A 17436-nucleotide genomic window follows, 5' to 3' on the forward strand; every position below is an offset into this window, starting at 1 on the left:
AAATTCCTTCCCAGAAAGGGTTGTGAAGCATTGGAAGAGGCTGCCCAGGGCAGGGGTGGAGTCGCCATCCCTGGAGGGATTGAAAAGCCAGGCAGACGTGGTGCTGAGGGCCATGGGGTAGTGGTGGCCTTGGCAGTGTTGGGATGATGGTTGGACTTGATGATCTGAAAGGTCCCTTCCAACCTGGGCGATTCTGTGATTCCCTAAGAGCCTTCACAGCCCCAAGGCTTGTCTCCCAGGGTACAAACACCTTCAGAGGGCTGCGTTTGGCAGGCCGGGTGCGGATGCAGGATTCTCCCCCTCTCCAGCATCGCTCCGGGTCCCCGTGGGTGCTGCTTGCACCCGCAGCCGGGCCCTGTGGTGGCAGGCAGGGAGCAGCGTGGGCGGTGGATGTGGATTTTATTTTGTTTGTCCTGATGGGGATTAAACTCCCGTATCATTCGTATTGCCTTTCCCAGGGGTTAGGCGAGCCCCAAGGATGGAGGGGAGCGAATGCCACCGCCGGGAGCTGCTCAGCCCTGGCACCAGCCTCCCCTTTGGGGACCCCTCCACAACCAACATCCCCTGGGGAAGGGTCAAACCCTTCTCGACATCCACAACCCCCAGAACAAAGCAGGCGCAGAACCAGGCTTCGAAATTCAACTGCTTCTATTCAAGAAGAAACTAGCGGCGTAATTACACTCAGCGGGTGCCTGCCTTCTCCCCCCGGCCCCGGCAGCACCGGGTTTAACGCGCCAGTCCCTGCTCCTCTCCTCCCGCGAGTGACAGCAAAGTGACAGCAGCCGACCACAGCGCGCGCAGGGCAGCGTCCGGACGAGCGCGAGCCCCGCCGCAGGGAGGGAACAGGCACAGTTAAAAATATAAATGTCAATCTGTACTCTTATATTATATATATTTATATATCTGAAATACACAATATTGGTTCCTTTTCCTTCTTCCCCGCCTTCAAAGGCGGCACTGTGCTCTCCGTCTCCCCGATCTCCCTAACTACGGTGGTTTGTGACGAGGATGAACTTGGTACGAACTAACGGCAAACCCCGGACGCTGCCGGTTTGTTGCTACCGCTCCCGGCACGCAGGAGAGACGTGGCGTCTTCCCATCCAGCCCTGAGTTTGGATCTCCTCGTGCCCAGCGCGCGGTGGCCGGGGCCCCGTGATGCTACTTTAATGTCATGCTGTCCCCTGCCTGCCTGGTGAAACCCGGGATGCCCGGAAAAAGGCAGCGTGTGTCCCTGGCCCCGTGCCCGCCGAGGGTTGCAAGCTGGCGTGCGCTTGCACGCGAGCGTGAACGGCCGGAGGAGCCCACCGAGGCGGCCCCGTGTCTCCTTCCTGCTCAGCCACAGGCGCGATGGAGCGAACCCCCCCAACCAGAAACCTCCGGTGGGGGCTTGGAAAGGGTCGTGCGAAGGGGTTGGTTTCTCAAGTTTGGTTGCGGATCCGGATGGCAGTGGGATGGACGCTCCTGGCGGCGGGTGCCGGGTCCCTCCCGAGCCACCCTGCTCGGCGCCGGGGGGCGGTGGCTGTGGTGGTGGGTGGGCGCCGGACCCTCACGAGCTGTCCACCACCTGATGGGGCAGGGTGACGGAGGAGCCGTTGACGAAGGAGCCCTGCTTCTCCCGGCCCTTGAGGAAGAAGGTGAGCAGCTCCCCTTTGCCTTTGACGTAGATGGCTCCCCGGCGCACAAAGCGGAAGCCGTACTCCTTCAGGATGAGGTGGGTCTCCTCCACCACCTGCGGGGACAAGTGGACGTGGTGGGAGGCTTGGGGGTCCTTCCCTGGCTCATGGCATGGGGAGCAGGGACCCCCACGTGCCACTTGGACAACAGGTCTACCCGCCAGCTGGGCGCCCACCCCATTGTCTTGGGGTTCCCTTCTTTGAGCCCCACCTTGCCCCATTCCCAGCTCGGAGTAGCCCCTCAGCCAGACCTGACCCTCCCGTGTGCTCCCAGCGCTGCTGTCCCCCTCCCATCCAAAGCTTGGGGTGTTTTGAGGGCTGCAGCCCCCACCACGGGTTGCAGATTTGTCCCTACTCCTCGTCACCCCACCTGTATGTTCCCCATGACGCCGGTGGACTCCATCCTGCTGGCCACATTCACCGTGTTGCCCCAGATGTCGTAGTGCGGTTTGCGGGCGCCGATGACACCCGCCAGCACGGCCCCCTTGTTCATCCCTGTGCAAGACGGGATGCAGATGTTATTCTGTGCCTGGTGACATGGACAGGACATCCTGGTCTGCAGGAAAGTCTGTCCCAGGGGGTGGGTTGGGGCCATGAAGTCCACCCCCCCACCAGCACCACTGCCTTCAGCTGCCAAACTACAACTGTTGCCCAGTGTCCCACCACTGGTGGGGAAGGAGGGATGGGGGACACCAAGGCAGACCCTGCTCCACACTCCCGGACTTGCCTATGCGGAGCATGAAGTTGTTGAAGGATTGGTAGTTGATGTTCATCAGCGTCACCTTCATGGCTAAGGCAAAGTCGGCCAGGTCGGCCAAGTGCTGCCAACGCTCCTTATCCGAGAGGGTCTCCTTCTGCAAGGACAGCGTGGGTCAGGCCTGCGCACCCCTTGCCCGCTGTCCCCCCACCACAAAGACTCCTCACCTTGGCACTGTAGCCATTGGCGCTGGCATCGGGAGTCACTCCAGAAGCGGCCATGTAGGTGCTGCCGATGGTTTTGATTTTGGTGATACACCGGAATTGGGGTTCATCCAGGAGCTGAGGCATGGAGACAGGACCCTCAGGCACCCCAGGGCCACACAGGTCCTTCTACCCCGAGATGGGGCAGGAAGGGAAGGTCTGGCCAAGTCCCATGTCATCCCCGTGACTGATTCCATCCCGACTCACTGCGTCAAAGTCAGAGATGATCTCGTTGAGGAACCGCAGGCACTCAATGCCCCCGTTGTTGATGCTTTCCTCCGTGTAGAAGTCAGCAAAGTTGGGGAGGGAGGCGAACATGACACCGATCTCATCGTAGGACTGGCTGTACAGCTCCTGAGGGTGGGACAGGAGGGTGACCATGAGTCGGGCACATGCCCACACATGACACCAGCACCTCCGGCAAACCCAAACCCTCCCATGAAGCCATCTTCCCTTGGCACATGTGAAAACATGAGGGTGCTCTGCAACCTTACCTTGCATGGCCAAGACATCATCTTCATACAATCAAAGATGCTCAACCAGAGCCTTCAGCAAAGCCTTTGGATCCAGAGCCCACCCCCCCAAAAAAAAAAAGTAGGGCAAATCCCCCCTCCTGGGCGCCCCTCACCTCATCCCGCTTCTTGGAGCCCAGGAAGTGCCGGGCCACGTGCTCGGGCAGCATGTTGGTGACAAGGGCCTCATTCCAGCGCCGCATCTCGTAGACCCGCTCCTTCTGGTCGTGGACATCGATCTTCCAGAGGAAGAGGGTCCTGGCCAGCTTCTCCACCTGTGGGTGGGAGGAGATGGCTGCACTCCCAGTTCCCACCCACCAGTGGGTCTCCTCCAGTGCTGGGAGCATCATGGTTGCTGTGGGGCCAGTCTGGGCTTGGACGCAGCCTGGAAGAAGGCTCTGGGACAAAGTGAAGCCCTAACTGGGGACATGAGACCTGCTCCGAGGTGTAAAAGGCACCCTCACAGAGCAGGCATGGGCTTTGGGGCCACCACGTCGTGCCCATCCCTAACCATGGGGGTAAGACGGAGGTGTTCTCTGCACTGATGTGGTCCTGGAGCGACAGGCCTTCCTTGGAGAAGAGCTGGAGACGCTGTTCACAGCTGGGGACAAATCCTGCTGCCTTGGAGCTTGCAAGAAATAAGGGCAGGAGCTGAGGGTGAAGACACAGAGGAGATGGGACCTTCCCGGGGCTGGGGGTCAAGTCACTCACGTGGCGAGAGAAGTAGTAGAAGCTGAGCATCACGATGAAGATCATCGCCGTCATGGAGTACTTGGAGGGGACCAGCGAGGACCTGCCAGCAGAGTCAGCCAGGCGTGGGTGGGCGGTGGGCACGGCCGTGCCCCCCAGCCCCGTGCCCACCCCCTTGCCACCCCTTACGTGCTTTGCTGGCCGCGGCGGCGGTCGTACTGGTCAAAGATGTGCTCCCAGGCATAGATGTTGACAGCGCCGGTGGCCCCGGTGATCAGCACCATGAGGGTCAGCTTGACCATGTGGCTGACCTGCACCAGCATGATGGTGGCCACCAAGGCCAGCAGGGCGATGTAGCTGTAGTACTTGGGCTGCTCCCCGCAGCCACCCAGCCGCGGTGGCCCCACCGTCCCGTTGCCCATCCCACCGTGGTCCTGCCGGCAGCTGAGCTGGGGGCACGAGGGCAGGGTGAGGACGGGGACGTGGGGACAGGGTGCACCTCTCCATGGGCTGCATGACCACCCAAAGGGACAGGGTGCTTTGCAGAGCAGGACGAGGACACCTGACCTAAATTTCCCCCCAACAGTGCAGCCCTGCAAATTGCTTTAACGATCGGCCATGCACGGGGCTGTGCACAATTATGGGTTGCCTGGATGGAGGCTGGAGCAGGCTCAGCCCTGCTGGTGCCTGGGCTGGTGGCTCACCATGTCCACGATGTCGGCCATGGTGACGATGATGATGGCAGCCATGGCCCAGGTGTTGCGCGCCCAGCGGGTCCTGTCGATCCAGGTGGAGAAGGCCACGAGCTTTTTGGGGAAGACCTGCGGGGAAAGGAAGGTGGGGAGGGGTTCACGTAGGCAGGACACGGTGATGGGACATCACAGTGTCCCATCACCATGAGTGGTGAGCCCATCCCATCTCACCCGGGGGAAGATGGCAGCCAACGAGCAGAGGGTGAGGATGAGCAGCAGGATCTCTCCCACCACGAAGGTCACATAGTTGGCCACCAACCTGTCAAAAAGGCCAAGAGAAGATGGGTTTGAAGCCCCGTGGAGCCAAGAGTGGCTTGGGGCCACCCATCCCCACCACCTCCCTGCTGTACCAGGGGTCGATGAAGACCTCCACCAAGGCAGTGAAGAAGAGGACAACGCAGGAGCAGCTGAAGGCGGCCCCACTCTGCTTCTCCTTCTCCACTGAGTAGCGCGTCTCCATTTCGGGGTCGATGAAGCGCATGGAGAGACGGAAGGTGCTCTTCCCCTTCAGCCTGCCGGTGACAGTGCCCGTCAGTGCCCGGCGACACCAGGGACCTGCCGAGCCGTGCCAGGACGTGCTGCCGGCCAGGGTGACTCACGCCTGGATAGACTCGCGCTCCAGCAAAGCTTCGTTGAGCAGCTTGTTGAGCTCCTGCTCATTCTGCGAGGCGTCGATCACCCGCTCGGCCAAGTCCCGCAGCCGCAGCCGCCGCCGAGGGTTGGGGAAGGAGGGGTTCACCGCCTGCGCCCGCACGGCCGAGGCATCAGCAAGACCATGCCGGCACCCACGGGGCGCTCAACTGCTGCGGTGTGGCTATCAGCAACCCCCCCAAATGCAGGTGAGGTGCTTTGCATGGGCTGTACCTCTCCATCCTCCTCCCCACTCTCCAGGACGCCCCTCACCCTGGCGTCGGGCTCCTCGGGCTCCTCGGGGCTGGTGCAGGCCAGGCTGAGGCTGCCGTTGCGCTCCTTGGTGTTGACCAACGGTGGGGAACCACCATGGGACGAGGTCAGCGACAGCTTCTGCAAGGTGGAAGGTGGTGGGTCACGGTGGGGTGTCCCCCCCCCAACCCCATCTCACCGTGGTGCCGCTGCCACCACTCACCACCCCGTTGATGCCGTTGCGCAGGGGCTGCTTGGGGACCACGACGAGGTAGGTGACGATGCCCTTCTCCTTCAGGTACTCGCAGCGGGAGCCACCTTCACCCGGCTCCACCTCGAACTCGCCCTTCAGGCAGTCCATGGTGCTCTGCGAGATGTGCACCCGCCTGCCGGCACCGGGCGCCAGCGTCACCCTTGGGTGCAGGGCACCCCATGCCAGTCCCCCGCCTCCCCCCTGGGGATGCTCACCCGGGGATGCCCCCCGCCTCCATCTTGTTGGCCACGGTGACGTCGGTGGACCACACGTCGTACTGCCAGCGCTTCTGGCCCAGCACGCCCCCCAGCACCGTCCCGCTGTGCACCCCCACCCGCATGTCCACCGCCGTCTTGGTCTTCTCCCGCACGTAGCTGGGGGTGGGAAGGCAAGGACGATGAAGGATCATCAAATCATAGAATGGTTTGGGTTGAAGGGACCATTAAAGGCCACCGAGTCCAACCCCCTGCCATGAGCAGGGACATCTTCAACTAGACCAGGCTGCTCAGGCCCTCGTCCAACCTGGCCTGGGATGTCTCCAGGGATGGAGGTGACCCCTTTCCCAATCCATCCCCACCCCACAGCCCATCCCAATCCCACCCTCCCCATCATTAGTGATCACCCCCTCCGTATTTTGATGCATTTTGCAGAGGGTGGATGCCCAGGGTGCACCCCAGCCCACCAGGACCCCCTGCCCACCCCGACACCCCACCCTGGGAGGGGGGTGGTGAAGTCTCCCCGCTCCCCCAGGAGAAAGCCCTTACGAGATGGCCTCCACCATGGCCAGCCCCATCATGATGGAGCAGACGGCGTGGTCCTCCCGGTACTCGGGCAGCCCGCAGATGCAGTAGTAGCAGTCGCCCAGGATCTTGATGCGCAGCTGGTGGTATTTCTGGGGAAAAAAGGGGGGGGGGGGCGGGGGCACGGTGTCAGCACCCCCCCACCCTCCCATCAGCCGGGACCCCCCCTCTCAGCTCCCTCCATCCCTCTCCCAGGCTGACCTTGACCCACGCAGAAATCTCCCGCGCCCGGCTGGGACACAAAATAATCGGATTTTCCATTCCCACCCTGCCTCCCCCCAGGGCTCGGCTGGGAGCCCGGCTGCACCCTGGCTGTGGTGGGCGGGGGGGCTCCCTCCTCCCCAGTCCCCCGATCCCCCCATCCCCTTCCCAGCTCTATTTTTGCAGCGCGGGGCAGGGTGTCTCCCCCACATCTCAGAGCCATAGTATTTTAACCTCCTCCCCCCGCCATCCCGGGACGCGGCTTTCAGGTGGCGAGGTGGTGGCTGAGACCTGCCCGACTCATTGCAGGCCAGGCCGGGGGGGTGTCGGGGGGGGGGTACACTCACGGCTGCCAGCTTGTCGAAGCGGGCAAAGAGCTCGTTGAGGAGCTTCACCAGCTCCTGGGCGCTGCAGGAGGAGGAGAGCTGGGTGAAGCCCACGATGTCCGCGAAGAGGATGCTGCGGGGAGCAACGGCGAGCGGCTCAGCCCCGGCGTCCCTCTGTGTGTGTGTGTGTGTGTGTGTGTGTGTGTGTGTGTCCCCCGCACCCCCCCTCCCCCCTTCCCCGCTCTCCTTCGTCGCTGGGGCACTCACGCCTGAGAAAAGGCTATTTTTGGGACACGGCTGAAAACGCTGCTCTGCAAACCACGGCTGGAGCAAAAAGGGGCCCCAAGCCGCGGTCTGGCTGGTGGCCGTCCCCTCTCACCCTTCGTTTAACTGCAAACCACCCCAGGCTCTCCCTCTTTTCTAGCCAGGACGGCAAAATACACATTTCTGCAAAAAAAAAAATAAAAATAATAAATTGGAGACTTCATCCCACAGGGTGAAGGTTGGGTCCTACCTGACGTTCTCGTGGCGGTACATGTACATGGTGTTGAACTGCTGCATCTCCTTCTGGCTGGGGTCCTTCTTCATGTCCTTCAGCATCTCGTCGGCCACGTGCTTGGGCAGGATGGAGAGCATCAGCCGCTCCTGGGGGACGGGGCAGGGATGGGAGTTGACCACGCCACGAAGCCAAGCCCCGTGCCAAGCGCAGCAAGGCAGAGGTGCGAGTCCCAGGTGGAAATCCCTGGTGCAAATCCCCGGTGGAAATCCCCGGTGCAGATGCCCGGTACGTGCTCCACGGTCCAAGCGCTCCCCTCTCCGTGGGAACAGGGAGCAGCCAAGTGACATTCCCAAGCTCCCAGCCCCTGGCTCCTGGTGCTGGTTGTCCCCAGAGGATCCCGGGGCTCAGCCAGGTCTTTAGCTCACCCTTTCAGCCGCACGCGGGGAAGGAGCGGGTGGATCAAGCCATGGATGAAACAGGAGATTAAGCTCAGAGCTGGGTGTCCCAGGCACCCCGGGGAGCTGGGAGCCACCACCCCAACTCCAAACCTGCACCCATGGGTGGAGGGAATGCTCCCATGGGTGGCAGGTCCCCCTTGGTGACACTCTGCCAGGGATGCCAACAACTGCTTTTTACCATTTTCCTCCCTATTTTACAAGGTCTTATCAAGATTTTTTGCAAGTGGGAATAAAGCCCAGCCAAGGAAGGATGGGAGGGCGGCGGGTTTGGGGCGCTGCAGCCACCAGCCTGCCTGTCCCCAGAGCCGTGGGAAGAAGGGACAGTCCCACAGACTTATTTGGACACGGGCTGATGAGCTGCAAAATTTGCTCGCGCACCCAGATCCCTTCTGCGGGTGCAACACAGAGCGCAAACCCTCGCTGGGAGCTTGAGCCTTAAAATGCGTTGGGTCGGCCAAGGCTTTATCAGCCCAAATAAACCTGGGACACGCTGCTGGGAGCGACCTCGGGGTCTGCCCCGATGTCCCCAAGGCTTTATCAGCCCAAATAAACCTGGAACTTGGTGCTGGGAGTGACGTCGGGGTCTGCCCCGACGTCCCCCAAGGTCCCTGCGAGCTGCCCCAGGGTGTCCTGCCCCGAAGGTGGGTCGGGGCTGGGTGTATGGATCTGGATTAAACCCTGCCAGGGAGGATTTATCAGTTTAAAAGCGCCGTGGGTTCCCCATATCCAGGCATAAGACTCAACCAGGGTCCCCCAGGAGGATCAAACCCATGTGGGCACATCGTACCCATTGCCGTCCCCGCAGCCCCGGAGCTGGAGAAGGGATAGATCTTCCCGGCTGCGTGTGGGGATTGGCACTAAATGTAAGTAACTTGGTTAATGAAGCAGGTTTTTCCCCCGGGACGGGGGCGTTTGCGCGCGCAGCCGCGACGGGGCTGTTGCTGGAGGAACGGCACCATGTCCCCGTCCCCGTCCCCGTCCCCGGGGGCTGCTGGCAGGGAGGCGTGTGGGAGCTCCCCGGCTCCTCTCGGCTCCCGCTAACCTTAGCTCTGCCCACCGGGCTGCCCGTTCGGCCACCACTGATGCTCTGGAGGGAGGAGGGAAGGATCCATCCGCCAGCATCGCTCTGCCCCATGGCCCCCCTGCCCCGAGCCACTCGGCCACACGCCAGCAGCTTTTCCTGCGACATCACAGGCTATTTTTAGCTCAATTCCCTACGGAAAATGAGCTCATGTGATAACAATCCCTGTGTCCCTTCCTGTATCCCACCGAACCCACGAGCTGGGGCCCTGAAGGCGCTCTCGCTCGGAGCATCCCCCTGCCCCAGGATTTGCCTCCAGCACCCAAATCCCTCCCTGGCCCTAACCCCTTATTAGCCATCAGAGCATCCACCCAGGTTTTGCAGCAAAGAGGACGCCGGTGGCACTGGCCCGGCCCCGCCACGTGCCTCTTGTTGCCATTGGGAGCAAATTGCTGGCAGCGGATCGACCAGATAAGAGATGGGAGACGGGGAGAGAGGCCCCAGATAAGGTGCTAAAATTAGCCCAGCTCGTCACCGGACGGTGGCTGGAGACAACAGGGCTTTGAAACAGCCGGCTGGCACCACCGCCTGTCCCCTCCCACCGCTCCTCTTGCCGGGCCACCACGGCACGGTGCCGGCACAGCCATGTGTGTGGGACTCTGCTGCAGGACAAGCCCATGAGATGGCTGGGGTCCCGATGGGGACCTGCTGGTGGCCACGCCTGGGGATGGGGACATGCTGTGTGGCCAAGCACAGGGATGGGAATCTGCTGGTGGCCGTGCCTGGGGATGGGGACATGCTGTGTGGCCAAGCACAGGGATGGGAATCTGCTGGTGGCTGTGCCTGGGGATGGGGACATGCTGTGTGGCCAAGCACAGGGATGGGAATCTGCTGGTGGCTGTGCCTGGGGATGGGGACATGCTGTGTGGCCAAGCACAGGGATGGGGACATGCCATGTGGCCATGCTCAGGGTTGGAGACTTGCTGATGGCCATGCCTGGGGATTGGGACACGCTGCGTGGCCATGTTCAGGGATGGGGACGTGCTGGTGGCCACGTTCAGGGATGGGGACATGCTGTGTGGCCATGATGCTCAGGGATTGGGACCTGCGGATGGCCATGCCTAGGGAGAGGGACCTGCCATGTGGTTGTGCCTGGGGATGGGGACACGCTGCGTGACCATGCTCAGAGCTGGGGACATGCTGGTGGCCGTGCCTGGGGATGGGGACATGCTGGTGGCCATACCTGGGGATGGGGACCTGCCATGTTGTGTCTGGGGCCAGGGACATGTTGCGTGGCAGTGCCCAATGACAGGGACCTGCCTTGCATGTCCAGCAACAAGGACATGCAAGGCCAACCCTTGGGACCTGCCATGCGGCTGTGCACAGGGGTGGGGACCCGCCACGTGGCCATGCCCGGGGACCTGCCATGAGGCTGCACCTGGGGACGTGCCACGTGGTTGTTCATGGGGATGAGGACCTGCCACGTGGCAATATCGAGGGACCTGCTGCGTGGCAGTGCTCGGGGATGGGGACAGCTTAGTGGTGGCCATGGCAGGAGCTTGGAGGTCCTGGAAGAGGATGGTCACATGGAGAGTCCCCAGATTGGGCACAAAACTGCAAACGCATGGCCTCCTGTCCCCATCGCCACCTGCCATGGTCCCTCCATGCTGGGCAGGGTGCAGGCTACGGGTGCCTTATCCACGTCCCGAAGCTGGTGTCCCATCGCTGTCCCCTGCCCTGTCCCCACGCTGTCCCCTGCCTCCTACCTGCTGCTGGCTCTGCTCCTCCAGGTTGAGCTTGACCTCCAGGGACTGGCGTGCTTCGAGGAAGGCTTTGCGGTGCTTGCGGTCGGCCATGTAGTAGGACATGGTGCCCACCGTGATGGCACAAAGGTAGATGGCGACATTGGACAGGATCTTTGGGGACGGAGAAAAGGAGATGGGGGTGAGCGGAGCCATGGGGACAGCGCTGGTGTCACTGCAAGTCCCTATTTGTCAGCGGAGCCTGATCGGTGAGAGTGGAAAAAAGTATTCAACCGATGGAGGACATAAAATACACCCTGGGGATAAATCACAGAGCCCCGGCCACCATTAACTGTTGGGGACACACGCTGGGGACCAGGGGGACCGTCACGGTGGCTCTGCAGGAGGGATCTAGCTGGGGATCACGCCCTGAGCATCCGAGGAGACCTCGTGGTCCCCGCAGGCTGACTTTGCTTCATTAAAGCTTGCAGAGATGTTTTGGAAAAAGGCAGCCAGGTGGCGGGGCCGGGCGCAGCCCCGGGGGACAGCGATGCGGCGGCTCACGTGCCATCCGCGCCCTCCACCCCTGCCACGGGAGCTGCACCCCTTCACGCAGAAAAAGTTAATAAAACACAGCCAAACCCTAAAATCACGTATTGACTCGTGCTCCTGACCCTCTATGTCCTTCTGAACGGCCAAAACCTTGGATTTTGCAGCACTGGAGATGGATGTCCCTGCGTGTTGCTGGCTGTGACAACCCACCCTGTTTTCCTTGGGGTTTCAAGGGAGCATGGCGTGGAGGATCGCTGCCTCGTCCTGAAGGCTGGACCTGTCCCAACCCTGGGTTGGGCCCTGTCCCCATGGGCAGGACTTTGTCCCCATGGGTAGGACCCTGTCCCATCCCACAGGCTACAGCCCAGCTCCGTGGGCTGGACCCCATCATCCAGGCTGGATCCTGTCCCCATGGGCTGGACCCTGTCCCCATGAGCCAGACCCTGTCCCCATGGGCTGGACCCTACCCTTTGGGCTGGATCTTGTCTCCATGAGCTGGACCCTGTCCCATCCTGCAGGCTACAGCCCAGCTCCATGGGCTGGACCCCATCATCCAGGCTGGATCCTGTCCCCATGGGTTGGACTCTGTCCCCATGAGCTGGACCCTGTCCCATCCCACATGCCAGACCCCAGCTCCATGGGCTGGACCCCATCCTCCGGGCTGGATCCCCATGGGATGGATCCTGTTCCCATGGGATGGACCCTGTTCTCACGGGATGGACTTTGTCCCCATGAGCTGGACCCTGTCCCATCCCGCAGGCTGGACCCCAGCTCCATGGGCTGGACCCCGTGTTTCGGGCTGGATCCTGTCCCCATGGGCTGGACACATCCCACCTCACCGGCTGGACCCCGGGTGTCCCCACAGCCCGGGACAGACAGAGCAGGTTTGCAGACGGGAGCAAAGTGCTCTTTGTGGAAAATCTGACCGATGAGGGAAAGTTGAAAGAATTCGGTTTGTTTAGTCTAGAAAGGGGAAGAGCGATGGGGAGGATGTGATAACAGGCTCCAGCTATGCCGAAGGGGTGATGGGGACATGGAGACGTCCTCCCACCCCGTGGGCCATGGGCTGTGTCCCAGCCAGTGCGGAGGAGGCAGCGGGAAGAGCACGGAGCCGTTCCTGGGCTGGTCTCCATCAGGGATGTGCTGCTGCACTCAGCATCCTTCTCCTGATCCCGAACTCCCCGGAACCAACCTTGTCCCGTCCCTGGTCCCCATACCCCATAGCCCAGCTCACTCGGAGGAAAGCCCTAACGTGACCCCAGTCCCTGGGTGTCCCTGTGCTCGGAGGTGTTACTACCCGACAGCATCGAGCACTGAGTAGCCCAGTCTCACCGCATGGCGACAGGGAGGAGCTGCCAACCCCTTCCTCGCAGGGGGAAACTGAGGCACGGATGAACCGGGCCACGTGTGGCAATAAATACAGCGCCCTGGCACTGGCGGTGCTGGCACGGCACCATCCCGGGGCTGAAAAAATTATTTACAGCAGGGGAAACATTTTTTTGGGGGGCGGGGGAAGAGCACGATGAGCAGGGGAGAGTACATGGGCTGGATCCTGCCCCACGGCCCCACGGCTGCAGCCGGGGGATCCCCGGGAAGCCCCCGCACCCACGGCGCGGCAGATGGCGAGCGAGGAGCCGTCTGGAGGTGGGCACGGAGAAGAAACCCCCAAAACAAGCAGCCACTTGCTATTTTTAACCTGCCTCTTGGGTTGTCATAACAACGGGCAACTCTCCTGGGGCTGGAGGGGCACGGGGCGGCTCGGCACAGCTCGGCACGGCTCGGCATGGCTCGGCATGGCTCGGCACGCCAGGGCCACTGGAAACCCCCTGGGGACCCGCTCACCCAGCGCTGCATGGCACGGCTGCGTCCCACCCCGAGCATCTCCCAGCTGCACCCTGCAGCCGTGCAACGGACGCTCAGCCCCCAAAACTTCCCCCAGCGCCTGCCCGCATGCCTTGAGTTGCAAAACACTTCCCAGCATCCCAAACACCGCCGGGAAAACCCTGACACGGAGGAGACCCCACTCCCGGCACGGTCACCGGTTATTATTTGCACTCAGTAATTTGGGGGGAAGCGCGAGCAAGACGCGCGGGAGTGTGCATGGCCCGTGGATTGAACCTTTTCCCTCCTTCCCCACCCGTGTCCTGCAGGAAAAGTCATGGTGGGATGCGCTGGGACCATCCGAACCGGGACCGGCTGAGCCTGAGGATGCTTCGTAGCTGGTTCACACACAACCGCAGCAGATTTGGCCCCAAACGCCACCAAACCAGACCCCCGCTGCCACGATTCATCCTTCGGGCTCCTCCTCGGTGGCCAACAGCGGGGCAGAAGCCACCGGCATCTCTCTCGAACCTCCCCCACCCCGGGCCGTGCCGGCCCCGCTCAAGCGACATCCTCCGGTTCATCCTATTAATAGCAGTGCCCTCCGGGAGCCGCACCACCGGCTATAATAATAAAGCATATGATGTTTATTTCTGGACATAATGTTCCTCCTTTTGCAGCAGGCAGAGGCTTAGGCATGCCGCGTTGCCAAGGTTTTTACTGGCCCCGGACTCTCCGTGCCACGGCAATGATTAACGCGGTGGTGGCGGCGCATGCCCGCTGCCGGCCCCGGGGTGTGGGGGGGAGGATGGCCGCATGTCCCCCTCGCCTCCCGCATCCCGGGGCTGGTGGCAGCGAGAGGATTCCTTGGCTTGGGATCGGCCACGTGCAGCGTTTGCATCCCAGAGAAGGAGCAAAAACTGGGGAAGCCGCCGCTGCACCGGGATTTCTCCCGGCGGCGCGGTGCCTCTGGCCGAGTATGGCTGGGAGGGCACCCGTGCCACTGCCCCCCCACCCAGCCTGGCACACTCCAGAAACTGTGCCCAAAAAGTGCTTTTCTTTGCAAAAACCCCATGTGACACCAGGACATGGGCCATGCCAAGGAGCCAGCCCCACGCCACACACCCCAGCGGTGCGGGAAAAACCGGTACCTTTGGCTTTTTGGAGAACAGGCTCCATTTTCCAAACTCCTTTCCAACCTCAACGCTCCCAAAACCTCCAAAAAAGTGAATAAATACCCCCAACCCCCACTTCCTATTTATGTTGGGAGCAGCTGGAGGACTCCTGGGACCTGACCCAGAGCATCCCCAATTCCCATAGCATCCTCCCACGGAGACCACACCATTATGGAGCAGAGCGGATGCTTCCAGCGGGATTTTCCCCGCTGCCGTCAGCAGCCGCTGGCACACAAATTTTTAGCTCTGGCTTATTTCCCCCCCGCTCCACGCCCCCAGCTGTAGAAAGGCTCCCCACATGGATGGTGGGAGGAAAGGGACTTGGCCAAGCAGTGAAACCCACTGATTTAGGGAAAAAAACACAGTTTCTAGCTGCTCCAGGTGGGTATTTCCCAGGAAATATCAAGAACCCGATGGGTCAGGCGCCACTCTCCCCCCACCTGACCCCTATGTCCCCTCCTGAATGGGTGGCCCGTCCTTAGGGCCACATTTGGGCTCAGGGACGCTGTTTCTCCAGCTTTGCTGGTGCAGAAAATCCCCTCAAAGCGTCCCCGGGCTGTGCTGCAGGCGCGGGGCTGGGTGATGGGCATCGCTGGGACCATCCCCCAGCTTGGGACCAAGCCGGGGCCGAGCAGCCACCCGGCTCCTTCCTCCTGGGAAAGCTCTGGTGGCTGTTTGCGAGTCCGGAAGCTGGGCTCCTGCCACGTTTCTGCTAAAAATGGCCATTTTTAGCCCTTTTTGCAATTCAAAGGGAAATTGGCACAAGCAAGGCCACCGGGCAGGGTGGATGGGAGAGCCTGCAGTCCACCGTGCCTCAGTTTCCCCAGCAGCCCAACCGTAGCACAAGTGTCCAGGCATTCCGGGTGGCTCCCGGGGACGGATCCCTGCTTGCAGGGCCGGGTCTGCGGCCGTGTGTCCCAGCAGGGGTGGGTGCTGCTGCACTCCCCAGCACCCCACTCCCTACACGGGTTGATCCCCGGATATGTTTTGAGGACCGACCCCCCCCCCCGCTCCCAGCAAACACCATGAGCAGTTCACAGCATCCGGATATCAAATATGGATTTAGGGTCAGGGCACAGGGATGGGGATGGAACTCGTGGAAACGCAAGTGGGGATGATTCGCCCATCACTCCCCACCACCCCAGGGGGGACGCCGTGTCCCCCCCGCCAGCCCCGTACCTGTCTCAGCAGCGCGCCCTCGTCCAGGGCGTCCTGTCGCTGCTGGGCGACGGTGACACCGAGCACCAGCGTGTGGATGCCGCAGGAGACGGCGGTGATGAGCACGATGGGGGCCAAGCGCAGCGGCAGCGTGATGAAGAAGGAGAAGACGAAGAAAGCCTGCCAGCCCACCGTGTCGCTGGCCTCGGGCGAGCGGGAGAAGTTGAGACCCAGGTAACAGAAGATCTGGGCCAAGATGAGGACCCAGAGGACGTAGGGCAGGAACTTGCGGGCCACCCGTTCGGGGAGCAGCCTGTACTTGCAGAGGATGAAGAGCAGCACGTGGGCGACCAGCCCGGCCGCCGCCGCCAGCACCGGAGCCAGCTTGTCGGTGGCATAGACCACGGCGCACATGACGAGGACGTAGCAGTCGAAGAGGGCAGCAAAGACCACCAGCACCAGGAGGGTCTCGTGGCGTTGGCGGCGGAAATAAGTCTGGTAGAGGTTCTCCAAGGACTCGGGAGCGAAGGTGAGGCGCATGAAGCGGGGTAGGCAGAGGCAGGGTCCCGAGCTGCGCACCGTCACCTCATGGGTCCGACCCACGCCGTGCTCGGGGTCCGACGGCAGGCTCACCGAGTAGTCAGCGGAGTACTCGGCCGAGCACTCGGGCTCCGAAAAGGCCCTGTTCCTGGGCATTGCGGCGCTTTCCCCTGCTCCGGCCCCGCAGAAACACCGCGGTCTCCCCCGCGCGCCCCGATGCTCACCGGGGCATCGCCCGCAGCATCCCCGTCTCACCTGCCGCCGAGCCGCGAGGCCTTTCCCCTTCTCCTGCAGCCGTCACCCCGAATCCCGTTGCGTGCCGAGGAGCGGTCGAAGGAGGGAAAGGGGGATAATTATAAACACGGGGCGGCGTGGCGCGGGGAGGCCGGGGGCCCAGCCAGCCTGCCTCCCCAGCTCCCTGCCAGCTCGCTCCCCAGCCCTTGCGCACTGCCAGGTTGCAACCGAAGCGCCGCGGAGCCCGAAAGATGTCGCGATGCCTCCCCGCTCCTCCTTCGAGGGCAGCCGCTTCTGGGGGGCGATCCCCTCCTCTGCTCCCGGCTTCGCCCCTTTCCCAGATGCTTCGTTCCACGGGGATGGAGGGATGGAGGGATGGATGGATGGATGGATGGATGGAGGGATGGATGAAGGACCGGGGTGGGGGGGGTTTGGGGAGAGCAGCCCGATGCGTTTCGCCTCTCCCGGCCGCTTCCAGCATCCTCCGGCGGCCCCCGCCGCCCGCCTCCCCCGCTCCCTACGCCCCGCCGCCCCCTCCGGCTCCGCGGGGCCGGGGCGGAGGCGGCGGAGGCGGCGGCGGGGGCATGGTAAGGCTCGGGGAGGGGAAGGGGGGGGGTTAAGGATGAAGGGGGGAGCGGGCTGGGCTTCCCCGGGGCCGGGGGCGGGCAGGCACCGCCGGCCGTGCCGGTACCGGTGCGTCTCCGCCTTCCGTAACCCTCTCGGTGCCGGCTGCGGGGATGGGGAAGCGGTTCCCAGGGGGAAAATGGGAGTGCGTGTGTGTGTGGGGGGGGTTGCCCCGACTTGCAGCCATCCCTCGGCCTCTGCTGCCCATTCCATCCTCATCGTCGTCCCCCTCCAGCAGCTCGCAGACCCCACAGCGCCCGGGGCTGCGCGCCGTAGGGACCCATGGATCTTGAACCGATTGCCGACGGCCCCGCTGGGAGCCAGGGACCCCGACGCCAGGGGATGAGCACCCATAAAACCTGCCAGCCCACTCTTCATCCAGCTCCGCTCACCCCATCGTCCTCTCTGGGGTCACAGCCACCTTACAACAGGGGAGCAGAGAAACCCAAGGTTTCCCCCCCGCTCCTTTGCCTACGTCACCCAAATCACCCCCCAAACTGACCAACACCCTGCTGAAACCTCTTCAGAAAGCTCCCCCTCCTCTTCCCCGTGTTCCAGCTGCC

At 62.6% G+C, this 17436-nt stretch overlaps 1 protein-coding gene across 3 annotated transcripts; it reads right to left on the reverse strand.

The window, feature by feature from the left end:
• Positions 1–661: 661 nt before the first annotated feature.
• ADCY3 (adenylate cyclase 3) lies at positions 662–16825 on the reverse strand. Of its 3 annotated transcripts, none has more exons than XM_063330749.1 (20): positions 15497–16825; positions 10794–10943; positions 7564–7694; positions 7071–7182; positions 6487–6614; positions 5938–6096; positions 5693–5855; positions 5491–5610; positions 5187–5329; positions 4938–5099; positions 4759–4846; positions 4540–4656; positions 4025–4284; positions 3857–3938; positions 3262–3420; positions 2841–2987; positions 2598–2711; positions 2401–2527; positions 2044–2168; positions 662–1729 (listed from the first exon to the last, which is right to left on the reverse strand). In XM_063330749.1, exons 1-20 carry the CDS (start codon positions 16169–16171, stop codon positions 1547–1549), a joined length of 3345 nt encoding a protein of 1114 aa, XP_063186819.1. In that variant the 5' UTR covers positions 16172–16825; the 3' UTR covers positions 662–1546. The 3 variants fall into 3 exon arrangements, with proteins under 3 accessions (XP_063186819.1, XP_063186820.1, XP_063186818.1); XM_063330750.1 differs by having other exon boundaries at positions 4025–4146; positions 5452–5610; XM_063330748.1 differs by having other exon boundaries at positions 5452–5610.
• Positions 16826–17436: the final 611 nt, after the last annotated feature.

The sequence above is a fragment of the Chroicocephalus ridibundus genome, chromosome 3 (assembly GCF_963924245.1).
Source record: "Chroicocephalus ridibundus chromosome 3, bChrRid1.1, whole genome shotgun sequence".
In the NCBI taxonomy this organism is placed as follows: Eukaryota; Metazoa; Chordata; class Aves; order Charadriiformes; family Laridae; genus Chroicocephalus; species Chroicocephalus ridibundus.

Excerpts from the sequence above, each read along its gene's own strand:
- ADCY3 (XM_063330748.1), bottom strand. The coding sequence starts at position 16,171 with ATGCCCAGGAACAGGGCCTTTTCGGAGCCCGAGTGCTCGGCCGAGTAC. Across the intron at positions 2,988-3,261 it reads GCTCCAAGAAGCGGGATGAG|GAGCTGTACAGCCAGTCCTA; the intron begins GTGAGGGGCGCC and ends TCCCACCCTCAG. Across the intron at positions 1,730-2,043 it reads GCGTCATGGGGAACATACAG|GTGGTGGAGGAGACCCACCT; the intron begins GTGGGGTGACGA and ends TTGTCCCCGCAG.